Source organism: Nakaseomyces glabratus, chromosome J (assembly GCF_010111755.1).
Source record: "Nakaseomyces glabratus chromosome J, complete sequence".
Lineage (NCBI taxonomy): Eukaryota > Fungi > Ascomycota > Saccharomycetes > Saccharomycetales > Saccharomycetaceae > Nakaseomyces > Nakaseomyces glabratus.
In genome coordinates this window covers 842,078-868,449 of record NC_088960.1, presented here as the reverse complement: position 1 = coordinate 868,449, position 26,372 = coordinate 842,078, and the positions used below count along the sequence as shown (strand labels likewise).

The window sequence follows — 26,372 nt, the reverse complement described above, 5'->3', positions numbered from 1 at the left end:
GCACATATTTTGCATTAATTTTAAAAGAATATGAATAGATTTATAATGCTCAGAATAATATTTTAATCATAAGCATGCATGATCATTGAAACTAATAGTTCTTGTATACGCACTTATAGACAATTACATATTTACAAAATATAATATTAGATGACGGGTTGAATCTCCTCAATCCAATTGTCATTTTGAATTTCAGGGACTGGTGTGATAACTTTTCCAGTCTTCAAAGCAGATATGGCATTATCTAGGACAAGTTTCTCCATTCTCCATCTGGTTTGAACTGAGTGTGTACCCATGTGGGGAGTTGTAAGAACTTGAGGCAATTCCAACAATTCCTTTGGTATATGTGGTTCATCCTCGAACACATCTAATCCGGCACCTCTAACTTTACCCGATTTCAAAGCCGCAATCAAAGCCTTTTCATCTACAACTGGCCCTCTCGCAGTATTGACAATAACAACACCTTCTTTCATTTTATCAAAGGCCTCTTTATTAACTAAGTGCTTAGTATGTGTATTCAATGGAATATTAATTGAGATTACGTCTGCCTGCTGATAAAAGTCATCTATTGAGGCAACGTATTCACAACCATTTTCTTCATCTTCTGGTAGTCTGTGTCTATTATGATAGATGAATTTACCGAAGCCAAATGGTTTTAACCTATCAACTATAGCTCTGCCTATCCTCCCGAGACCTAAAATAGCAACAGTTTTGCCGTCTGGATCATAACCGAAAGGTGTCTCAGCTGCACTAGTAACTTCTTGCCATTTCCCTGCAAGAATGTTATGGTGTCCATAAGCAAAATTCCTTAGGGCTCCAAGTAGTAAAAAAACATGAGTATCAGCAGTGGCATTACTAACAATTTCAGGAACATTCGCAACCTGTATGTGTCTTTCTTTGAAATACTGTACCTGTATTTGGTCGTACCCTGCACCTGTGTGACAAATTGCAATGACAGAGTCAGGTAAAGCCTTTGCAATCTCTTCATCAAACAAACCGGTTTGCGAGGCACTACCAACAGTCCTGGTAATCACACTCACTTTGCTTAACTTACTCTCAGGATTCTTTAATTCTTTCAAGAATTGCTCCCTGGTCATTGAATCATCGACAGTGATAACATCTGCAATCTCCTCCACTTCTTTCCATTGCGGTTGCGCAAAAGTCAAACTTCCAAGTCTTAAGATAATTGGTTTAGCCATTGTTAACAACGTTACGTCTTTGTTCCCTCTTTGATATTGAGAATCTAGAGAAACACTGCGATAGCAAAAACAAATCAAAGAAAAATATCTAAAGCAAGCCAATTAACATCGGTTCATCACATTCGTTATTAGACCTCCTTTTTATATCATGCACAAGATCCAAATCTCTTATCAATCCATAGTGACTTTGGACCCTGTTGTGATTATCAGCAATCTGGCTGCTCGAAGCGAAAAAGAAATGTGTCACTCTCAACCATATGACGTAATAAATCCAGGAGGGAATTATAGACATATCTGAAGGTCGTTATCATGTCAATCTCCTCATTCTTTGGGGCCAACATATATCCATCAACCCAAGTGCTATGCACCTATTCTACTCAACGGTATAACACCTCACCCTCCGCTCCCTCATCGGGTTTATTTTACAATATCACTCCCCCCGCATTAATTCAGAAAGAATGCTAGATAAAACCGATCTTGTACATTTCGATCTTCTAGCCGGATAAGCACCACAGCCGGTAAGAGGGTGCATTACAAATCAAAGTGACTACAAGCAAATTCCTACTAACATACGCTTTTGCTATTATCCTATACTTTTCATTATTTTGACATATTTTTCAAGTTTTCTCAACGTGACGCGACGCGAGATAACCTAGAAAAAATAAATCTGTTCAGGCCTCGAGCAAAGAACAGTAATTAATAGACCTCATCGCCCTCCATACTAGCATTGAAAAGTTGGATACCGTAACCAGATCCAGATTGAATTGGTCAAAAGAATTAACTAGTGACCGGGACTGTAAATTAGGGAGTTAAAATTGGTAACAAATGAGTGATACAGAGTCCCCACTCACAGTTTTGAAGGCAAGAATAGCGCTTCTTGCTACTGCCATTGGTGGGCCAGATTATACTTCTCAGATTGATCCACCACCATATCAGATAGGTGATGATTGTCTGGCGTGTCTAAAGGACTTGAAAAGATGGTTTCGACTGGTTGACGATAATCAGAGGAGATGGGACGTAGCCATGGCGGTCGCGGAATACAAAATATTGACGGACGACCTGCTTCCGATTCTCATAGACTGGGAAAATAAATGCTATCTAGCTACTAAACTATCCAAAGGTAATAGCGACATATCTGCACATTTCAAGAATAAACAGTATTACGATAAAATAGCACTGAACTGCTTACAGCTTATGGTATTAATGACATGGCCTTTGATTTTAACAGAACAGTCTTCCACAAATCAAATTAATCTATACAGTGAACTTAAGAAACACCAATTGACCTATAAGAAGGCGATCCTGTCTGTAGAGAATGGTAAAGTACTTAAAGCGGCAATTAGAATAGCCATTGATGTCATAAAACTAGATCGGCTGGCTAGAACTCCAAGGGATAATATGGTTTTGAAAATGGTCTTGAATTTCATTAGAAATATCCTTGCAATAGAGCCAGGTGAGCTTACAATAACGGCGAGAAAGAATATTGCTAGTAAAGGTATAAATTCTGTTGATACTTTGCCTCCTAATGTAACTCAAGATGATATAAGCCAAAGCACTGTTATTAGTTGCTTCAAGAAAAATAAAGTGTTTCCATTTTTGCTGACCCTAGGAAGCTCAATGACCAAAGAATTTGACCAAGATTTTATAAACATTCCCCTGATGGAGGTTATGTTTTTTTTAACTAAGGATATAAGCCAAGACTCCCTTCTTTTTAAATCGGGTGAACTTGATACAGCACAAAGCGAAAATCATCTTTCAAAGGCGGGCCAAGAACTGAATGATCTTCTACAAAAGGAATCACAACTAAAAAAAAAAGTTATAATGAATACTTCAACCAGACATTCTAGGTTTGGTGCTATGCTCTCAATTCAAACCTTAGACCAGAAAAGATTAACTGTTTCTGGAAGTCAAAACCTTTTGGACAACTCTAAAGCGTTACAAAAAATTGATGACAGTAAAAAATCTAAAGGCAGAAGACCAATGATTAGAAATGAAACAGATAATGAGAGTCTTCCTACAAATTTATTGAACGTGCATAAGAAGAGCGGCACATACCTACCATTAACTATTTCAAAATATTTGAATGACTTTATCAATGATTTTATCGATTCAAGTTTCAATTATTTATTGAAAAGTGTCACGAATTATTTTGTAACAGAGGAAGATAAAATAATAAGTCTTGAAAAAATTGAGTATCTATTATTCTTTGCATGGTTCAACAAATACCAAATATTAAGATGCCAAGTAGATAAAGATGCAGATATTATGATGATCTCGGAGTCTATCAAAGAAACAACTTTTATTTTAGTTTCTTCACTGCTACGGTCCTCATATGACTCTAAGGCATGGGCAGTTGTTCATTCATCTATGCTTGCTTTCAATGAGCTGTTGAAACTTGTAAACAGCTTGAAGAAATTCGAAGATAATGAAGATATAGAGTACGTTTTAAGCAGACTTTTTAGCGATGAGAGAATACAACTACTATCTAATCTTCCCAGAATTGCATCAACTCACTCCCTGTCCTTTATGAAAACATCTATCGAGCTTACTCACACTGTATTGAAAATATTAGAAATGTATAGCGGGGATAACTCGTTGGTAGTGGAGTCTAAGAGACGTGCAAAGAAAATGAAATCTATATCAAAGGAAGACTATGAACGGCTAGTAAATGAAGAGGGCTACGATCCTGATGAAGCCATTGAAATTCTTAATCCTGGCCATAAAACTATTGTTATTAATTTCAAAAGGGTACAAAGTTCATTCTTTCATAGGAATACCATTGATCTATACATCAACACACTAAAAAGATTCAATGAATTAGAATATTCCCATATCAAGATGATCATTTCTTTTCTGTACAGACTTTTTGTCGAAAATAATGAAGAAACTCTGTTTTATAGATTAGATTTTATCATTTTGCTTAAAGATATGCTGAAGCAAGATGGACTACCAAGAACATCAAAAGCGAGAACACATATCAATGATTTTGCGAAATACTATCTAAGCAGACTGAAAAGGAAGCTGAAGTCTTCACCAGCTTGGCATGTTGGAATACTATTTCCACCTTTGAATGATGGTGTTGTCGGGTATTTCCAAAAATATGGTGAACACAAAATGACCAAGGAAAGTGAAATTTATGCTGTACAACCATCTCAATTTATTCCTTTTGAGCAACAGGAAATGATGTCTGAGAATATGATTTTAGATATGCAAATCGGTGTACTGGTTTCAACATTAATCGATGAAGGCTCCCAGAATCTAGTGGAGTTGGTGCGTGAAAATGTACAGCATTTGATAGCTGTATTTACCTCCCATCTAGAAGTTGCTGGAGAGAACGAAAAAACGCCAAATAATGAAGCATTTATCCTGAAAGAAGAATATGATGTGAATCCATTACATTACAATAGACACATAAGAGCATTACTACAACTTGTGGGGTTCGAAATACCAATACTGAAATCTGATCCATGCTTTTACCGTGGCACAACTGAGTTTTCGCGTTTAGTCAAATGCGAAGAATCGATAACCAAATACCTCAACATACCATTTGAAACTCCAAATGGCCTACCATCGTCTAGTTACCTAAAACAACAGTCAGAAAAAAATAATTCACTAGAGTCTGACGGATGGAAAGGCAACGAGGATTATGATTATACAGATCCTAACATTGTACCTGATAATGAAGTAGATGACAATGATTACTTCAAAGATTTAGACAAAAGTACAAATATTAGAAAAGAGAAGAGAACTGTGGGTATTGCAAGTAAAAAGACACAATCGAAAAATAAAACATCGAGAAATAGGAAAAAGGCATCCTTTCGATTACCAAATGCCATTGAGGGTAAAGACAAACAACCTCAAGAAAATCTTGAGGTATTCAGTAAAGAATATATCAGCGATTCGGACGAGGACGATGAAGAGATTTTAAATCCTGTATTTTTCGAAAATGAGATGTACATGCGTTGGCTACTTGATAAATATAATGGCCAGCTTCCAAATGATAAATTCCTAAGCTTTGGTCGGTTTGTAAATGAGCGTCTGTCGAATAATGGGAAGGTCGTGAGTGACTTTACTAGTTTATTTGATGGCCCAGTGCCTCCTATAGATGCGCTACCATTAGAAGGCATTACCAGAAAAGGCCCAGATAAGACTCTGTTAACACTTTCAAGAGTTGAAATCAATGAAAGCAATCAAGATAACGAGAACACACAGGTAAATGAGCAAGTTGATGAAACTTCTGAAAACTTAACAATTAATAAAAACGCCAGGAATATTGGCATTTCGCATGGCCATGTAGAAAGTGAAGCTGATGACGATGAACCTATAACTAAAAAAAGGAGAACATCAGCTAACTAAAACGATTCAAATCCACGGCTCTATGCTAGCAGTTTATCGTCGAGCTAGCCTTATGCCATTATTGCATATTTTTTATCACCCAAACTTTGTGGTTAGCGCCTGATCACTCAAACTTTTAAGAGGAAACATAGTTATGATGAACTTGGAAATAGCAACAAAGAAAATATAATCATTAATTGCTACACGATGATGACACCCCAAATCCTAATGTCATAGTAGTTGGCACTGATACTAAAAAATAATGATACTAAACAACTACGAGAAGTAATTAGAAAATAAAATTTTGTAACACTAAATATATTGAGTTTTTTCGTTTAAGCTATTACTGAAATTCTTTACTATCATCAAAGTTGTCTAGACTAGATGAATCCGCATCATCATCATTCAATCCACGCATCACCTCCTTTGCATCTAGAGTCATATCATCCTCGTTAGGCATGGTGGCATCGCCGTTTTTGGTTTCATCAGAATTCAGGTGTTTGTCTGATTGTTTATCATCACTTTGCGATTCCTTTCCAGATTCTTCAACAGTACCAAATAACTCTTTAGCATCACTTCCAATATCGTTCAATTGGTCAATTATTTCGGAAGTCCGCTTTGAAGACTTAGTAGTCTTCTTGCTATCCTCTGTTGTATCTTTTTCTATCATTTTAGCTTCCATCTTATCTTTACTGAGATTGTCTGTATCCTTTGCTGTATCTAAAGTATTACCGGAAATTGCATTTTTTTTTTTAGCATCAACATTAGCTCCTATCGTTGCAGGATCGACCTTAATGTTAACTGGCTCAATAGTTGATGCTTCACCCGTTGAAGGCTGTCCTTTCAAATTTTCGTTGACATCAGGCGCTACTTTTGTTTGTGAGTTGATATCTTGGTTTGATGAGATATCAACCGCGTCATTAGAAGATTTCTCAAAGTCGAATGTATTAGAAGTTTCTGTCTTCTTTAAGTTGAAACTTTCTGAGTCGTTAGCAGGAACATATTCCTCCAGCATATTCAGACTCTCACTTTCGCTCAACACAGGCAACAACAATTCCTGGCTATGGGTTGGATGATCAGTTATTGGCCCCATTTTGAGTGATATGGAGTCTTCCATGTTCCATATACCAACGTGTGCCCAATGTAGCATCGATCTCAATTTACACAAATGTACCCACGCTCTTTGAATATTTGATGTAGGCTGCCCAGCCTTTGTTGTATCTATGTGGGTCTCCACGACAGGGGAGGACTTTTTAGGAGAGCCCTTTGGTAATGATGGTATAAAGCTCTTTCGGTTGCTTTTCTTTTCCTCATTTGAAGTAGACCCGTTTGTAGACTTAGTAACTTCTGAAAACTTAGAGAGCGACTCGCCTTTAGAGATAGTATTTAACGTCACTTTTTCCAAATGCCAAGTACCTAACTTCAACGATCTCAAGAATGCGAAGATCTCACAAGTTTGTCTAACTTTCATTAGACACCAATGACAAAGTGGGAAAGAATTTGTTATTGTTGTAGAGCCATCATTTTCTTTATTGAATGTTTTCATAACGTACATACGTGCATGCTCAATAATATCATCTCTTTGCTCAGCACAAAATGCACATGGATCCCTAACTGCAATAGGAGGTGAATTTAATGGGAAATTAAACATGTGTGGCATTTCTTCACCTTCATTTTGTGAAACATGTTCTTTTGTTTCATAACCCAGTTGATATGCTTCATTTATACCGCTCAATGGCTCCACAACGACCTGCCCCTCCATCATAGAAGTTAGCAACGACTTTCTTACTAGCCAACCTATTCCCGAAGCATTATCAATCTTTAATACCGGTTGAATTTCATCAGACACCAATCTCTTGAGTAGTTTAGACTCTGTAGATGTTGCTTTCAAACTAGAACTACTTGGTAGAACAGCTAAAAACTTCAAAAACTCATTATAAAGCGACTGGTCGTATCTTAATGTTGTAACGTATGGAGAAAATAAAGGTGATTCATTATGACTAATTGATAACTGGGATTGCCGCCTTGTCAGCTTATTACCTGACGCTGATGTTGTAGTACTATTTTCAGTACTTATAGGACTTCTTATATTTGCATTTATAGAAGATTCAGAGTCGACTGTTTGTAATACTTTCTTCAAGTTTTTCAACTGCAGGTTCAATGTCTCTAGAACAGTGTCCTTTTCTTTTAGTGTTTCTTGTAACCTGCTATTTTGTATTTCGATATCATGTTTCTCTCTTCTAGCATCAGATACCATATTATTAGCTTCATCAAACAATGACGCAGTTAAATCTTCGACCTCTTGACCTAATTTATCGACCTCTTTTTCTGCTGCTAAACGCTTACTTTTCTCTTCTTCTAACTGTGCAGATAAAGCTCGTATCTTTTCTTCAAAGGATTGCTGACCATCTGAAAGCTCTTTATTCTTCTGTTTCAAAGTCTCGAATTCATGCATAACATGTTTTTGCTTATTAATAATAATTTGAGCGTCTCGAAGTCGTTTCTCAAGCTCCGACTGCCTATCAATACTTTCAATAAGCTGTGTTGATAATGTCGACACTTGAACAGATATTCTGTTAGATTCTTCGATAGGATCTGACATGAGAGAGTAATGTGATAAAATATGATTCAATGAATTAAATGTGTGATTAGTTTCGCCTTCTAATAATAATGCCCTATTTTAACAGAATCCTACCACTAATATTTTTCTCCTCAGAAGAGCTTGTTTCAAGATAAAACTAGTCCAATTCTTATCAGTGTGAAATTCGTTCAATTACTACTCCAAGTCAAAAACTTGTGATCGCAGGATCTACTTACTGAGTTTACTCGATTTCCCTTTGTTTTGATTCAATTATATAATTTAGTGTTCTGTGATTTTTAAACGAAGCGAGTTCAAAAGTTCTGGTTTTGGAGTATAGTATATTAAAATATAATACAATGCTCACTAGCAAATTATATTAATATGCAATAAACGTATATATATATGTCATTTATCAATGCAAAAATAAAGATTTTTTTAATTAGTTAATATAGGCAAGAATGAAGATACAATTCAATCCTCATTTTCATCGATTTGCACAGGACTTTCTTGAGCAGTAACTATGCCTGTTGTTGATATCGAGCTAGATGAAACTTCTTCTTGCTCTTCATCTGGGCTCTTTTCATCCACAAATTTCAATCTATTACTGCTTGGGATTTTATTACTATCTGTTCTCTTTCTACGTGCACGCAATCTTTCTTTGTGCTCATCCAATGCAGTGTTCCTATCCATTAATGCATCACTTCCTCTTAATTCCATTAGAAGGGTTTTAGCTCTGTCACCTATCTCTTCATCTTCATTGATTTTTTTCAATGGCGATTCTCCATTACTGTTTTCACCTGTCCCCAATTTACCATCTTCTTTAGTTTTTGGTGTTGGTGATGCCATGTGAATTTCAAGTTCGATTTGTTCCTTAGCATCAGGTGAATAAATTAAAGAGTCCCCGCCAACCTGCATCTCAGCCAATGGACTGGACTCTGATTCTTCACTGCTGTGAATCTTTTTCCTCAATAAAGCTCTTTTTCTTGCAGATGTTGGATCAGTTTTCACTTGTCCCGCATTCTTTAATTGTTCTAGCAATTTATCCATTACAGCACGCCTATCTTCCGATTCCTCCTCCTCATCGCTATTCCCTGTCTGAGAACTATTCTCATTCAACTTGCTAGCATCCTCTTGTGCTTTCCGTTGTTGTTCTTCAACCATTTTTTTATGTCTTTCATATGCTGCTTCTTCCTCTTCAACCTTAATATTTTGGGCTTGTGCCTTCTTATATTCTGCAATGAAGTCTGCAAATTTCTGGAAAAAAGATATCTTAGCAAATTTATCGCCATAATCTTCACCGTAAGTTTGCATAATTTGTTCAAATTCCATTATTGTTAGTTTCATTTCATCAGCAAGTAGTTCTCCCTTTTTCCTTGCCTCCGATAAATTAGGCAATACTTTTAGCAACACCTTATCCAATGGGTGAAACTTAGAAGAGTCACTCAAGTTACCAATCTCAATAGAACGCTCAACATTGTTAATACCCTGTACAAAATCATTACAATCGTTTACCAATTGCTCTATTGAAACCTTCACAACTTCTAAAACTGGTTCCAATTCAATTAAAAAGTTGTTAAACTCTGGATAGTTAGACCGGACAATTTTCTCAACATAATTCAAGAAAGTCATACTGTTGTCTGCATCTTTTATAAATGTTAATCTTTGTAGAGTTGATAATTTGAAACCTTTAGCTTGCTTAGCAGAGTCATTCATAAAATTACCCACTGCAAGAATAACATTAAAGATGTTTTTTAGGTTATCTGAGCCTTGCAGAGATCCGACAGCTTTGTCTACTCTATGAAGTTTTGCCAGTAACTCATTATATTCCCTTTCATACGAAGTTATCATCCTAATTGCCCTCATACGAGAAGCCCAATAAGATTGTAAGTTAACCATTAATTGAAGATAAATTTGATCAGCACGTTGAAGCTCATTTGGATCTTTCTCTGGAGCTTTGGCATCTTCGATCTTTTTGATACCTTCCCAATCAGTACTATAAGGAGCATAGTTTCTTGCCAAGTTTGTAGAGACCTCTACGATCTCTTGTTTCGATAAAAATTCAATAACACTTGGTGTGTTCATGAAATCCCTCTCACACTTCAGAACTTTTTCAACAAATTGGTTAACAGTCAGATTAGAATACATATGTAAGTTAATACCAAATTGTTGCGATATATCGTGTGACAAAAATGATATTTTTTGTAAATCTTCTTTCTTCCTTGTAGCTAAGCTCTTTATTTCTCTTGCAGCGAATGCCTTCTCTAATTCAGATAGAACACCTTTTTCATACAAATCATCAGCAAATTTCTCTGCTTTCTGCGATCCCCAAATTGAATTGTCAGTAGATTCCACCTTCTCCCAATGTAGTTGCTTTAATTTCTTCTGTGGACGGGGATAGTTCTCAAACAATGATGGGGACTGAGGAAGTAGAGGCGAAGAAACAACCTTCTTTTTAGAGTCCTTGGTCATCATTGGTGGTGCAGGTGGAATAGATGACAGAGATGTAGTTGACTCTGAGGGCGTTAACATGGTTGGCATTGGTGGTGGTGGAATTGGTGATGAGTCTTTCAAAAATGGAGGTGGTGGAGGTGGTGGAGGTGGAGCAGGCGTTCCTGAAACGGATATCGCATCAGAATCACCAGTATTGTTGTCATTATTAGCGCCAAATAGCCCAGCAGGCATTGGAGGAGGTGGTGGTGGGGGAGCTGAAGTTGTAGGTGATACCGCGGAGGTTGCTAATAACTGATCTTGATCCATATTGGTTTTGCTTTCAGAATCAAAATCGTCAGATGATTGATTGCCATTTTTATGGTCATCCTCCTCAAATTCATGATCCTTATTTCCCCTCATCTTCTTTGACAATTCTTCAACATAAGATGGCACACGAGAGTTACGCTTCATTCGGTCCACAAAAGACTTTTCATTTCTATTAGAATAATGGCCAACTGGAGACTGAATTGGCTCTGCTTGACCAGTTCCATATTTTTGAGTTAAAGTGTCTAAAAATGAACCTGATGCCAGATCAGACACGTTAGAACTTGTGCCATTTATATCCTTGTTGTTCGTTAAAGCATCCTCCATACTATCATCAGAATCTGAAGATGATTCGGAGTCTGAGTTTGACTCAGAACTTGACGTCTGAGTTGTTTCTAGTTCATTCTTTTGCTGCAGAAGCTCTTCTGAAATCTTTGTTATTTCGTCTAGTTTGTCCTGATAAACTTTAGGATCCAAACTAGAATATCCTTCATTACTAGAATCTGTAGACTCATGGGTGAAATCTTCCACTTTGAAGTCTATTCCAAACCCTTTATACTTAGTTTCCAGTTCCTTGAGTCTTTGTAGTGCGGTTCTCTTTTTATCATTAAATAGCTCATTCACTCTTTCATCTACATTGAATTTGGATACATCGTTAGATTCCATTTGAATTCTCCTCAATTTATCCCTCAATTCATTTAGTTTTTGAATTCTCTGTTCTTTATTCAGTTCTGAAATCGGTTTGCTCTTCTTCTGCACATTTGCAGGCGGTTTGAGCCCTTTCTTCTCGTATTCTGCAAAATTTGTCATTTCCAATTTACGAGCCTCATTTTCAATACTTTCCATCTGCATACGTAACACTTTCAGCCTTTGATTTGGCTGAATGGTCATACCAAACTTTTTGGAGTCATCCTTGAAGTCTTTCTTCGCTTTCTGAAGGCCACTCTGGAGAGCTCTCTGTAAATCTTCTTTTTCTGAGGCTTCTATAGAGCCAATCTTCTTTTTCTGCTCTTTTGTTTTTGCCGGTCGTGAATTCAAAATTGTTAACATCTTCCTTAATTCTACTTCCTGTTCATGCTTTTCCAATAAATGCTTTTTCTTTAGTTCTTCTAGCTCTGACTCCAGCTGTTTCATCACCCTTTGATTTTTTGCAAGAATTCTATCACGTTCCTTAACTTCCATCTCTAACTGTCCAACCAGTCCATGCTCTGCTTTTGATAACTTTTCAACTAACATATCTCGTTCAGCTTCCATTTCCTCTAATTTCTTGGTTAATGTTCTGCTTTCTAATATGGCTCTCCTAGCTACTTCATCGGTCTGCATTGAATCATATAAACGTTGAATAGCCATATTCACGTTTGAACCTTCTTCTGTGCTGGTCACGCTTACATTAGTTACCAATGAGTCCATGAGTTTCAATTGTTTTGTAACCTTGTTTGGATCTTGTTTTTCATCTAATAGCTTTGAAGTGGGCAAGAATATATGCTGGACTAGTGATACCAGTGTTTTTTCATTTTCTGTACCTTTACATGCGTCAAGAAGATTTTTCATCAATGATACGGGATCCTGGAGATCAACATTAATATTTTTCTTATTACTTTCTAGAAGTGCATTGAAATCGTCAAGCTTATTATTCTCATAGAGCTCTATTTGGTCGATAACTTTCTCATAATCCAGCAACTTGATTTTGTTCATTATCCTTAAAATACCACAATTTTCAAGTTTTCTTCTTAACAATGTTCTTTGATTTATATTTTCAGAACTTGAACATAAATGATTAATAAATACCATTGTCCATTGACAGTACTCTAATATTGCATTCTCCCCACCGGCGTTCTTATAATCCTCAGAGGCTCCAACTAATGATCCCATTTTACCACGACCATCTAGAGTTTGCTCTACCGCAAATAACCAAGCCTGAATGACTTTCAGATTACTATTTGAAGTCAAATGTGTAAAGTATTGTGGTAGTTTCTTATAGCTCTCATTCATATGGGAGTTCTGCCCAATTATAAAGTTTTTATCTAAAGAGCTTAGTACTGATTCAAAACGCTTCTTATTCTTCTTTTCTAATAGGAACACAAATATTTCAGTAGCCATTTTCCTAGTTGCAAGCCTACCAGAAAATAGACCTTGTGCAATTGTATCAGTCATTAAGGAGTGTATTGTAAATTCATGCAGCCCTTGCGACAATACCGCTAACACACGAAAACACTTGAAAAAAGCATTTTCTTTATCGAGCAAAGGCTCTGAAACTTTATCTTTGGGTGTGGTCTTGTATATCGATTTCATCAAAATATTAGCCATAGCAATGTGTCCCTGATTTTCAAGAAAAGCATCTACCCAATCTAGTTGTTCTGTTCGCAACGTAACCCATAAATCTTTCATCTCATCTTTGCTCAGTTTGTCATCTACGATTTTCTTTACATAATGAATTGGCGGTCTGTTCGCTTTATCGGATTGGATTGTTGACGAGCTAGTGTTTCTTTCTGCAATATGGTATAATTCGGTAGATGTTGCAGCTATTGGCTTACTGATTGGTATATTCTTCTTTCCGGAACGGCTATATGTGGATGGTGCTGTACTTGTTACGTCACTAGAGAATATGGAAGAACCAGAAGATGAAATTGGTCCCGGAGGTGAAACAGAATTACTGGGATCAGAACCTAAATCTGGCATTGACATACCTGTTCTGCTATCACCCTTATTTGACGCCTTAATCCTCTTAAACTCATTCTGCAAGTCTTGTTTGACAATAAGCCATTTTTTCTCAATACTATAACTCATAAGTTCGTTTTGTTTTTCCTGAGGGAGACTTTGGAGGATATTTCGTTTGTACATGATGTCCTCAAACAAAGATTCCACTTCATATGGATCAGAGGGCATGGTCAAATTTATTTTCCCATCTGGTGTCATGAAACGTGATAAATTTGTTATAGAACCATGGGAAAGAACACTAGCCGATGAAAAGCTAGTATTGGTATTGTGACGAGTTAAGTTTATGTTACCCATACTGCTAGGAGCCATAGAGACCTGCCCTGAAGATCTCCTTGAGTATGAGTACTTAAATCCCGATTGTGTGGAATCTGTTCTATGATGATTAGAGCCAGACTCAGGGCTCAGTGCCTTCCCGTTGTTAACATATTGAGACAAATTTTGTGAATTCAGTGTTGACTTCTTGTTAAGTGGTCTTGACTGGTCAATAGATCCATGTCTCGACGAAACTGCCTGTGATACATTAATATTCTTTGTGCTTCTCTGGGAAATATTATCATTATCGAGAGAGGTCCGCTTAGGGCTTTTATTTCTGTTGTCTCTATCCTTTGTGGTTAGTCTTCTTAAGTTCTGAAATAAACCAGAATTAGACCCACTCCCTGATCCATCTGAAGACTTCGAGTTGGATCCTTTCAACATTTCTACTGAAATAGGGTATTCTTGATACAGACTGTTGTAACGTGGCTGTAGTTGTTACTATGTCCTTTATCTACTTGATTCACTTGATTCACTTGGTTACCAACAGTAAAGTAGTCAAAGAGCCAATCGTGTTCTTTTTTGTTCTTCAATAGTATCCTATGTTTCCAATTGATTCTTTTTTTCCAGAAAACTGACAACAGTCCAAATACTATGAGACTCGTTGCTTTCGAGAATCAACAGCTTTCAGAAGTTAGCCACAGTAAATTACTTGTACCAAACGTAACACAAGCTGTCTCTGTTCCAAACACTTGCAAGCAAAAAAAGTGTTTCAAGTTGTATGCGAAAGTTCTATTAAAATCTGAGATTGATTTACGGCTCCTTGCCTAACACTTCCATAAACCTCATTCAACTTGACGTAATTATCCTCTTTGTTTCCCAAGAAGTCCCTTTGCAGTGACAAAAAAACACTCACACGCTACAAATGGAAAATTGCATTGCACAATTAGGAAAGAGACAGCAAAACCCGTTGATAGTGATATTAAAATACGATAGTTGATATTTGATTAGCTTCGAGTGGTAATGTATACATTGATAGCGGGAACGAGGAGGCTAAAATGCTGTAGAAAAGGCTTCTAAAGTTGACTGTGTCTTGGTATTTTATAACATCTGTATAATATTTATAAATAGTAGGAGCATACATAATTTAATGTGGTAGGTGAATGTGTTAATAAGTTTGCAATTCAACACAATAGATTTTTAACCGGAAAATATTTGTAATGTATTACAAGTGCAAACTGCTTGTCATCTACAGATAGAGCTCGCGACCTCTATTCAGATGTTTATGCACACTATGCTTATGCTAAGAATGTATGAACGATATCGTGAACGAGTCGAAATTCGGGTGGAAAATGTGGAAGGAAACTGTTAGTCCGAAATAGAAAACTGGTTAGAATGCATAAAGTAAAATAAAAATAGTATTAATAATACGAGAATCATTAAAATGACAGATGAATACTTTCTAGCAGTAGTCACATGCCACTAAAAAAAGAAGAACTGAAGAACAAAGAATAATAGCACCAAAAAAAGAGTAGTTACAAATATAGGATTAGTCATCAAAAAAAGAAAAAGTTCATGATATATTGCTCATTTGAGCCACTTAGGCAACAAAGTCCCAAAACTTATCCCAAAGTGTCTTTGGTGCATCATCTTCCCAGACCACAGATTCAATTTCTCTACGGTCTGTGTCGATATCAACGTCTTCTAGTTTCCATATTATTCTGCATCTGAAGTAGATTTGGAAGAAGCCCCAGAAAACCAGGAACAAACCCACCGAGATGTATGCAGCAACGAAATCTCTGCCGCTGAAATGAGGTGCAAAGGAGGTAAAACCTTGAATCAAGATTATAACAACCATGAAGAAAATGGCGTAATAAGCCAACCATGGCATCCATAGCGCTTTATAAGGTAAATCATCTCTTGAGATACCACGATGTTTCAATGCCTGCATGAATCTAACGTGAGAGCAAGAGATTAACAGCCATGCGAAGAAACCGGCCACACCTGTAATGTTCAACAACCAATTGAAGGCCTTGGCACCACCAGTGGACAACTCCATATAACTCAATGAACCAAATGCAGAAATAGCAAGGACAGATAAATATGGAACACCTTGCAAAGTAGTCTTGGCCAAGAACTTTGGAGCTAGACCATTCTTTGCCATACTGAACAGAATACGAGATCCAACATAAACATTTGAGTTACCTGCTGAGATGATAGTAGTCAGAATGACAGCGTTAAAGATATGTGGCAGTACTCTTGTTCCCGCATTTTGAATTGTAATGATGAAAGGAGAAGAGGAGACGTAAGAATCGGTACTAGTCAGCTTAGGATCGTTGTAAGGGACAGTCAATCCGATAAAGAACAAAGAACCAATGTAGAAGAGCAAGATTCTGATCAGGACTTTTCTGATCGCTCTGGGAACTGCTTTTCTTGGGTTTGCGGCTTCACCGGCGGTGATACCGACCAGTTCAGTACCTTGATATGTGAATGCAGCGTTAATCAGCGATGAAACCCAACCCAAAAACCTTGCCTCACCAGTGTTAGATGAGATGATACCGGGGCCCATAGCACCAGGGTTACGCCAATAACGGAAACCGATAGGACCAGTCTTACCAGCACCACACACTATACATAGAGAGTAAATTAGGAAACCCATCAGTGCGAGGACTTTAATAGAAGCGATCCAGAATTCAAACTCACCGTAAAACTTAACTGGGAACATATTGAACGCAGTCAAGAGCACCCAGAAAATACTGATCCAAGCTGCCAATGGCACTTTAAAAGTCCAGAACTGGATGATCTGGCCAACCACGGACAATTCCAAAGCGAATGTGAAACACCAGGACAAGAAGTACATGTAACCGTTTGCAGCACCCAATGCTGGAGACAAGAATCTCTGAGCGAAAACGGAGAAAGAGGAAGTGACTGGGATGAAAGTAGCCATTTCACCCAGGGACTGCGTCACTGAGAAGACAACGGTTCCCATGAATAAATAAGCAACCAGCGCACCCACAGGGCCCGCATTGGCCAACGGCGTAGCAATACCGATGAAAAGACCCGTACCAATGGTACCACCCAAGGCGATCATACCAATGTGTCTCTGTTTAAGCGACCTCTTCACATCGTGGTGTTCCAACAATTCATCTTTCTCCGTGGCCAAGTCTTCGTACTGCGTAGAAGAAACGGAGGTTTTCCGCTTCCGACGCCCTAGCTCACCAGTGTTACTGTTATGACTATCGCTGTCATTGCCATCTATGATCGTATCGATATCCTGTATTACCGACTTCTCTTTCAAATCGCTAGGACCTATTTCCATTCTTAAGTTTTATTTTTTTTTTTTGGTATGCTTGTTATGCTTTGAATGTGTTAGGTTTGCCTACCAAGTCTTTTTCTCCCTATCGGTACAGGAGTCAGAGGTTTATATATTGATCGTTACTCCAATTCATATATGTCTAATGAGATGAGGGGCACTTTCCTTTAAATGATCCCTTCCATTAAAATTTTTTTCTTCCTTTGTGTATTATAGTTTTACTTTCCTTTTAAACTCACCTCTTGCCATATCACATATTATCAATTCCATTGAAAATTGCTTTTTTTTTTCCCTTTCACTTTTTGCTTGTCACTTATTGTTTCCACTTTCCAGCCTTTTCTTTCATCACTGCGCAAGCATCTCAGTGTTGTATATGATCTTCTGTGTGCGCGTGCGCAGTTTCTTGGTTTCCCGCTTCCTTAAATTCACTGCCTGGCTCCATTCCCTGCAGAGATCGTCTCCCTTCCCAGATTCACGATTCACGATTCCCGATTAAAAAATTGCTTTTTTCAGCTCGCTCCGTGTATTCTGTGTATTCTGTGTATTCTCTGTGTATTCTGTCTCTTCTGTGTATTCTGTGTCTTGTTCTCGGTACGTATTAAGCAAAGTACGCCGATCGCTTCCTCCTTCTTTCTTTTCATTTGCCCCTACAGCACAGCACAGCAGAGCACAGCACACCACAGACAGCACAGCACAGGCTTCTACCACATTTCATTGCCATCTTATCTGTCCCACATCCAGACAGAATATGGAAGGTTTCTTGCCTCTCCCCCCCCGCACCATCGCCTGTCCCTTCCCATCCACAACCCTTATCTCCCATCCAATTCCTCGAGGAAATTACGTACTTGGGAAGGTCCGTCTCCGTCTCCGTCTTCGTCTACGTCTCTGCGACTTTTGTCTCTTCTCTTTTCTTCTCGTCTCTTCGTCTCCTCGTCTCTGTACAAGTATCTATCGAACGCATCACTATCCCATCGCTTTTGCCGGAAATCCCACAGCTAATTTGTCACTACCGTCGGGATTCTGTCACACCCTGCCTATTGCTCACCCTCTGACCAACCCCCCCAATAATGAAATTTTTTTCACTGGGATCATTGCTATATATATAAGCTTTGATATACTAGGAAACTAACTCTCATGCAAGACCAATAAAGAACCAAGAACCCAATGAAGTTCAGGAATATATTGAAGAATGAGAAGAATGAGAAGAACGAGGCTTCCGCCTCGACTTCTCATGCTTCCGAAGACATAGAAATTATACCATCCCGCTACGATAACGAGAAGTTCTACTCCGCCACAGAGGCCACACATAAGAAGAAAACCGGCTCTACAGGGTTCGACGATACCATCTCGCTGACACATACGCTCTCTAGGTCGCGCATACCCACGTCTATGGAGGACGAGGATGCCGAAGAAGCAGAGGTGCACGACACTCGTGTCAAGCGTGCGTTGAAACAGAGACACATCGGTATGATCGCCCTGGGTGGTACTATCGGTACTGGTCTGTTCGTCGGTATCTCCACGCCGCTGTCCAACTCGGGCCCCGTGGGCGCTCTGATCGCGTACATCTTCATGGGTACCATCATCTACTTCGTCACACAGTCCCTGGGTGAAATGGCCACTTTCATCCCCGTCACTTCCTCCATCACAGTCTTCTCAAAGAGATTCCTGTCGCCTGCATTCGGTGTCGCTAACGGCTACATGTACTGGTTCAACTGGGCCATCACCTACGCAGTAGAAGTCTCCGTCATCGGCCAGGTCATCCAGTACTGGACTTTTAAAGTGCCTCTGGCCGCCTGGATCGGTATCTTCTGGGTCCTGATCACACTGATGAACTTCTTCCCAGTGAAAATATACGGTGAATTCGAGTTCTGGGTCGCATCCATCAAAGTCATCGCCATCGTCGGCTACTTGATATACGCCCTGATCATCGTGTGCGGTGGATCCCACCAGGGCCCTATCGGCTTCCGTTACTGGCGTAACCCTGGTGCCATGGGCGCCGGTATCATCTCGTCAGACCTGGGAGAAGCCAGATTCTTGGGCTGGGTCTCGTCATTGATCAACGCTGCGTTCACTTACCAAGGTACTGAACTGGTCGGTATCACCGCCGGTGAAGCCGCAAACCCAAGAAAGTCCGTGCCAAGAGCCATCAACAAAGTGGTCTTCAGAATCGTGCTCTTCTACATCATGTCCTTGTTCTTCGTCGGCCTGTTGGTTCCATACAACGACCCTCGTCTGTCAGCAAGCTCCGCCGTCATCGCATCTTCGCCATTTGTCATCTCTATCCAAAACGCAGGTACAAAAGTACTACCAGATATCTTCAACGCGGTCGTCTTAGTCACCGTCATCTCAGCAGCTAACTCCAACGTCTACGTCGGCTCCCGTGTCCTTTACGCCTTGGCCCAAAGCGGCAACGCTCCAAAGCAATTTGCCTACGTGACCCGCCACGGTGTCCCATACCTGGGTGTGATCTGCACAGCTTTGCTGGGTCTACTGGCTTTCTTGGTTGTTAACCACAACGCCAACACCGCTTTCAACTGGCTGATCAATATCTCCACTCTGGCTGGTCTATGTGCTTGGTTATTCATCTCCTTGGCTCACATCAGATTCATGCAAGCATTGAAGTTCCGTGGTATCTCCAGAGATGACCTACCATTCAAGGCTAAGTTCATGCCTTGGGGTGCCTACTACGCTTCTTTCTTCGTTACCGTTATTATCTTCATCCAAGGTTTCCAAGCCTTCGCTCCTAAGTTTGACGTGTCAGAATTCTTTACCGCTTACATCTCCTTGATACTGCTGGTCGTGTTATTCGCTGGTTGCCAATTGTACTACAGATGCAGATTCTTATGGAAGTTAGAAGACATCGACATTGATAGTGATAGAAGAGAAATTGATGCTATTGTGTGGGAAGACGACGAACCTCAGAACCTGTGGGAGAAGTTCTGGGCCGCAGTCGCTTAAAAAAAAAATTGTTGCATAATTTTTACCTTTCCAAACATGAATTCTTTATCTCTCTAATGTTTCTTTTTTATTGCATATTAACAGTTTACTAATGTAACTGGCGTTGTACACTACTCATGCTCGATGTTTTTCAGTTTTTTTTTCTTCTAATTTCCTTCTATTCATACTATTTCCTTCATTTTTCATTTCTTTCCAAAAGAATGGGCAAAGATTCTAGACCTAGCTTTTCAGGATATTCGAACTCGCTTAGATCCATGAAACTACTTCAGCTCACTTTTCTGTTGTTTTCTATGCCATGTCTACTTCTAAGCACATTGCATTTTTTAAATAAAATCAAATATGCTAAATTTTTATTAACCTATTTCTATATTCTGCATAAAACATGTTTAAATCAAAATATCATTCTCTTTAGTTTATAGTATTGATAATCTATTATGTTCCAAAAGAAGTTTTAACTAAAATGTGTCAAACAGATTGATTTGAGAATTTCACCCTATAGACATAACTTTGCTACATAGTTGTCAGACAACCTAAAATGCGTACCTGTTTTTTACATACTTTATTAACTCTAGTTAAACTATAAGATCTCCAATAGTTCACTGCACACCACATAACGGAAACTCCAAGACAAAAGATATACTCCTATACTAAATATTAATGTCTATCAAACATTATACAACTATGTAGAACCTACTTCACGTGATACCTTACTATATGTTTTCATGAGGGCATTTACTTCCGAAAGCGAATTTTTGTCCCCTTCTCTGGTTTTCGCCTTGTAAAATGCGCGATGTTGAAGAAACATCCAACAACAAACTTGAAAAAAAAAATAATAAAGGAACCAAACAGCAAAACTTAGGTCCCAGTAAAGACCCCATTATAGCTATTGTTTTGAGAACAAGAAAGCAACATTTGACCACACAGCGGTTGCCAACTCTGCAGCACTGTTTAAACTAGATATTTTCTCCAGTGACCGAGATACTGTTACCTGAGAATATAAAAGTAATCAGGTCGGATTTAGTATTGATATTTGCTAAATTGATTCGAATAAGATATCACTATCTCATTTGAGTCTTATCACTACTATTTTCAAATTTCTGCATTTGTCATAAGGTGTTCTATTTTGAATTAACCTTAGAAACTAGCCACTTAGATTTTTAGTTAAGGATCAATTTCAAACCCAGTACTGAGGTTGATCGATAGTCTCTAAAATAACAACCCCTACTCCCAACTCATATTCATTTATGATTCATTTGAGTACATTTTGAACTCATTCTAATATTTTTGTTTAATTTTCAAACACTATTATAACTATAAATCTGGGCCGAGTTTAACAATTCCAACACACAATGAATATTATAGAGAACAGGCCAAAAAACCAAAACCAAGCCTCAGAGGAAGTGATAGAAGCTGTTAACTCGCCAACTTTTAATGTACACAGGTGCATTGAACTTTTGTGCAAGAATGCGAACAACATTGGTATTCATTTTTTTCTCTGTCAAAGATTAGAAAACTTCCCCCACAGTGAATTACAGTTTTATATTCCTCAATTGGTTCAAATCTTGTTGACAATAGAGACTGAATCAATGGCTCTAGAGGATCTTTTACTGAAGCTAAGGACAGAGAATCCCCATTTTGCACTTCTGACATTTTGGCAATTACAGGCATTATTGACCGATTTATCCACAGACCCTGAATCCTATGGTTTTCAAGTTGCAAGAAGAGTGCTGAATAGCTTACAAGCTAACCTATTTAGTACGGATGTAAGCGAGATTGAAAAGAAAACGAAGATGCACGAAAACGTCGCACCTGCATTAGTCATGTCTTCAATGGTTTTTTCTTGTATGGCGCTCCCACAACTTGCAGAATCAATAGAACCATTAGTTAGATCACAAGGTAGAAGACAAAAATCATATGTTTTCAAACTAGCTAAGAATTTAATGAAAGACTTTACAAGAAATATGACTTTAAAAAATACACTTCACAACAAATCTCATAAAAAGAAAACGAAACATATTACACAAGCAGCCCCTGTTGATATCATCAATCCAACTACAACAAAGGAAGACGTAATGTTTCGTAAGAGCAAGAGTACAGAAATTAATCTAGATTTTGATATGGTTGACAATGTGGGCCAAAAAGTGTTCGAAGAGAGAATATCTACATCGATTAGAATGCCTAAAAGGAAAACTAGACCAACTGATGGTATGCAAAGAACATCAACTGATACATCTATCAGAACCTTAGGAACATCGAAGCCACAAAGATTAAGAGGTTTCGATGCTGTTTCTTCGCCTGAAGAATCACCTAGAGTTTCACAGACAAATACAGGGCAAAACTCTGATGAAAGTGATGAAGAAACTGACAGTGAATCGCGAATCCCTATGAAAACAGACAGGTTCATATCGTCTATGCCAGATTTGATTGGAAATAAGCCTCGTAACTCAGGCTCATCTTATACTTCCTTAGCAAAGTCTTCTGGAGGTTTAAGCAGATCACATTCCCAGAGTGTCAAGCACGACGCTACTAGAAACTATACAAATACTGATTCGAGATTTAAGGAATTAGATCCATCAAAAATTCCTACCACTGTAAAGATCAAAATGCTAAAGGCCAATTATTTTAGATGTGAAACACAATTTGCAATTGCATTAGAGACAATATCTAGGAGTTTGGCTCAAGTTCCTACAGAAGCTAGATTAAGTGCATTAAGAGCCGAACTGTCACTACTGAATCGAGATTTACCTGCTTGTGTAGATATTCCAACTTTACTTCCACCGAATAAAAAGGGAAAGCTTCATAAACTAGTATTAATCACAGCCAATGAAGCTCAAGTGCTAAACTCTGCCGAAAAAGTTCCATATTTATTATTAATCGAATATTTACGCGATGAATTTGACTTTGATCCGACAACTCCAGAAAATGAGGAGATAATCAAAAAGGGGAATAATCATAGTAATCTAATTTTTGACCTGAATTACATTACTAAGAACCGAAAGAAATTTGATGAAGATACAATATTCTCTAGCACAGATGCTATACCCTCTAAAAATAGTCGTCATGCATCTTCAACCCCTGGTGAGGATACTTCGAAATCTAATTCAAGTGTAAATCTCTTAAAAGAAGAGGATCTGGGTGACATGTCCATGATTAGAGTAAAGAATCTAAGTGATGCAGAAGCCTACAGATCTTCACTTGTTTTGAAACGAGCTTCTAATGTTCCAGTATTACCCACAGATTCACATGATCGAACTCCAGAACTTAACTTTTCAAGTACAATGCAAGAATTCATCAATCAAGGAAACAATTTATCTGATAGTTTCAAGAGTCAGACCGATGACTTAGCTGACCAGATGAGAGTTTCAGCAGTAATGCTGGCTCAGCTAGATCAATCTCCCCAACAGCTATCCGAAACTACAAATCAAATTAGAGCCCAGATTATTGCTTCCATGAAGGAAGTTCAAGATAGATTTGGATACAAGGATGTTGAAAATCTTCACGGTAAAGCTGGTGAACGTAAGCTTGAAAACGATCTAATAACTGCCGGTATTAGCAGTTCTTATCTGGGAGAAGATTGGGCAACAAAGAAAGAACGAATTAGGAAAACTTCCGAATATGGCCATTTAGAAAACTGGGATTTGTGCTCCGTTATTGCCAAAACAGGTGATGATTTGAGGCAAGAAGCATTTGCATGCCAGCTAATCCAAGCAATGGCACAAATTTGGACAAGCGAACGTGTTGATGTATGGGTGAAAAGGATGAAAATTTTAATAACTAGTGCTAATACTGGTCTAGTGGAAACTATCACAAATGCTATGTCTGTTCATAGTATTAAGAAGGCGTTAAGTAAAAAAATGATAGAAGACGGTGAATTAGATGCCAATGGAGGTATAGCAACTTTAAAAGATCATTACTTGAGAATGTTTGGTGACCCTGAAGGATTTAAGTTCAAGAGGGCACAAGATAATTTTGCTAGCTCTTTGGCAGCATACTCAATCATTTGTTACTTACTCCAAATTAAAGATAGGCACAATGGTAACATTATGATAGATAACGAAGGCCATGTTAGTCATATTGATTTTGGTTTCATGCTATCCAACTCTCCAGGTTCTGTTAACTTTGAGGCAGCACCTTTCAAGCTGACTTATGAATATGTTGAGCTGCTGGGCGGTCTCGACGGGGCTCCATATAAGAAGTTTGTTCAATTGACAAAAGATTCATTTAAAGCCCTTAGGAAGTATGCTGATCAGATTGTCTCAATGTGTGAGATCATGCAAAAAGATAACATGCAACCTTGCTTCAACGCTGGCCAACAGACTAGTATTCAATTAAAGCAACGTTTCCACCTTGAGTTAACTGAAGAAGAAACTGATGCCTTTGTGGATAACTTCTTGATTGGTAGATCACTTGGTAATATCTACACAAGACTATATGACCAATTCCAATTACTAACCCAAGGTATTTATAGTTAAATACATGCTTTTTTGGTCACCTATACCGTACTACTCGTTTTTTGATACACTCAATAAGTTAATATAAATAGACTGGACAATCAATAATATTTTAATGCATATAATATAATTTAATAATGGATGTTCAAGAACAAATTTTTGCTACGTAGTTAAACAAGTGATGCCATTTTGTATAATGCATATATAATGAATAATTAAAGAGCCAGAGATTCACCATCTGTGCGCCATTCATCTTCTTAAGGCATCAAATCTCTTTTTCAAAGCCTCTAATTCATCATCCTTCTTCTTAGCAATGGATTTAGGCTTGCTATGTTTAACTTCAACACTCTTCTTAACATCCTTGGGAATCTTGAGTTCTGATTTTAAGGTGTCACTATTTTTTCTAGGTTTTCTTATCTTAATCGGATGTTCTGAATCTCCAGTGAACTCTTCGCCATTATTAACAGCTAGAATAGGTTTTCCATCTTTATCCGTCTCCCCTTTCTTGTTTTCTTCTTCTACCTTAAAATTTCCTCCGTCCGATTCATTTTCTGAGTCACTACCAGAGCTACTATCTTCTGAGTCTGTTAGCAAAGAAAATGGTACATCATATGTCCTAGCAATTTCCTTTAAATAAAGATCCACTAGGTCTTGATTTGGTAGATTAATATCACATTTTTTCAATACTTTTGGAGGTACTCCAACTTTCTCATCAATAATAACTTTAGCAAATTCATGTCCGAACTTTAAAATAAGCAAGTCTCTTAATTGAGTCAACTCCCTAACTTCTGGAGCCGCTAAAGTACAATACACTAAAGCCCTTACGGCCTCATTTATCCCATCATCTGTGTGACTTTCGATTAAACTGACCTCATTTTCAATATTACTCAAAATGTTTACTCGAGCATGTAGTAATTCACAGTACAACTCCAGCAGCTCCAGTAATTCAATATGTAAGTCGTCGTGAATCAAACTCTCAGCTCTATATCTAGCTTTCTGCTCTTTTGAGTTTCCCAACAATTGAGCAACTTCTCTTCTCCCTTGCTTCGCAAGTGCCTGCTGCTTATCCTGGGCATACCGGAGCCTTTGAATACACATCTTCAGACATGTCTTTAATCTTATCTAAAACGACAGTTTACTTATAAAGCAAATTAAAAATATTATAATATTTTTGTTTGTAAACCAGGGCTGTTAGTAAAGGTGCTTCGGATAAGGGGCAATAGATAAATTAGTCAAACATACATTATATGGTGCTTGTTGCATAGCTTTAGACATTGTCTCTTGTTATGTTGCGATATGTACTGCCACTGCATTACAAATAATAGTAATTAAGTGATAGAAAGACATTCCACTTTCAATGTATCGATAAAGGTTCAAAACCCTTTTAACCAAGGCAGTCCTTCAGAAGCGGATATCGTTGTGCACAACGATGACTAGGATACAAGTGATTATGAAGAACTACCATAATCGAATGACATATACAATCCATAAAGAACCATGATAGCTGTGAGTAATAAGCCATCAGCTGCCAGTATAACTTTCAATTTAAATATCAATTATACCAATGTAGGTTTGACACTAATTGCGTTAGTAATATTCTTTACAAGGCATAAGTGACTCTCCCACCATACATAGACATGACAGAAACTATCTTATTCAGTTATATACATGAAGTGTATTGCAATATAAATATTTTCAGAAGAAAAACCAAAAGGTTCACGTTATTCAATTACAAGTAGGCTAATCGTTCTTAACATTTGCTAGTTACAAGACAATATATTGCATTATACCACATCATCACGTACAAATTT

The 26,372-nt window shown here is 38.0% G+C and overlaps 8 protein-coding genes across 8 annotated transcripts; 3 read left to right on the top strand and 5 right to left on the bottom strand.

Annotated features, from left to right (window-relative positions):
* Window positions 1–146: 146 nt before the first annotated feature.
* GOR1 (glyoxylate reductase) lies at window positions 147–1,199 on the bottom strand (the record flags this gene model as incomplete). The annotated part of the gene is made up of 1 exon (XM_448068.1): window positions 147–1,199. One exon carries the CDS (start codon window positions 1,197–1,199, stop codon window positions 147–149), a length of 1,053 nt encoding a protein of 350 aa, XP_448068.1.
* Window positions 1,200–2,024: 825 nt separating this feature from the next.
* On the top strand, window positions 2,025–5,555 carry TOF1 (Tof1p; the record flags this gene model as incomplete). Its single annotated transcript, XM_448067.1, has 1 exon — window positions 2,025–5,555. One exon carries the CDS (start codon window positions 2,025–2,027, stop codon window positions 5,553–5,555), a length of 3,531 nt encoding a protein of 1,176 aa, XP_448067.1.
* A 322-nt stretch (window positions 5,556–5,877) lies between these two features.
* On the bottom strand, window positions 5,878–8,136 carry SEC2 (guanine nucleotide exchange factor SEC2; the record flags this gene model as incomplete). The annotated part of the gene is made up of 1 exon (XM_448066.1): window positions 5,878–8,136. The coding sequence occupies one exon, from the start codon at window positions 8,134–8,136 to the stop codon at window positions 5,878–5,880; it is 2,259 nt and encodes a 752-aa protein (XP_448066.1).
* A 450-nt stretch (window positions 8,137–8,586) lies between these two features.
* BNI1 (formin BNI1) lies at window positions 8,587–14,283 on the bottom strand (the record flags this gene model as incomplete). The annotated part of the gene is made up of 1 exon (XM_448065.1): window positions 8,587–14,283. The coding sequence occupies one exon, from the start codon at window positions 14,281–14,283 to the stop codon at window positions 8,587–8,589; it is 5,697 nt and encodes a 1,898-aa protein (XP_448065.1).
* Window positions 14,284–15,439: 1,156 nt separating this feature from the next.
* GVI51_J08063 (amino acid permease) lies at window positions 15,440–17,158 on the bottom strand (the record flags this gene model as incomplete). The annotated part of the gene is made up of 1 exon (XM_448064.1): window positions 15,440–17,158. One exon carries the CDS (start codon window positions 17,156–17,158, stop codon window positions 15,440–15,442), a length of 1,719 nt encoding a protein of 572 aa, XP_448064.1.
* Window positions 17,159–18,316: 1,158 nt separating this feature from the next.
* Window positions 18,317–20,110, top strand: GVI51_J08041 (amino acid permease; the record flags this gene model as incomplete). The annotated part of the gene is made up of 1 exon (XM_448063.1): window positions 18,317–20,110. The coding sequence occupies one exon, from the start codon at window positions 18,317–18,319 to the stop codon at window positions 20,108–20,110; it is 1,794 nt and encodes a 597-aa protein (XP_448063.1).
* Window positions 20,111–21,459: 1,349 nt separating this feature from the next.
* PIK1 (1-phosphatidylinositol 4-kinase) lies at window positions 21,460–24,582 on the top strand (the record flags this gene model as incomplete). Its single annotated transcript, XM_448062.1, has 1 exon — window positions 21,460–24,582. One exon carries the CDS (start codon window positions 21,460–21,462, stop codon window positions 24,580–24,582), a length of 3,123 nt encoding a protein of 1,040 aa, XP_448062.1.
* Window positions 24,583–24,810: 228 nt separating this feature from the next.
* Window positions 24,811–25,836, bottom strand: IST1 (Ist1p; the record flags this gene model as incomplete). The annotated part of the gene is made up of 2 exons (XM_448061.1): window positions 24,811–25,683; window positions 25,804–25,836. The coding sequence occupies 2 exons, from the start codon at window positions 25,834–25,836 to the stop codon at window positions 24,811–24,813; spliced, it is 906 nt and encodes a 301-aa protein (XP_448061.1).
* Between the last annotated feature and the right edge of the window lie 536 nt (window positions 25,837–26,372).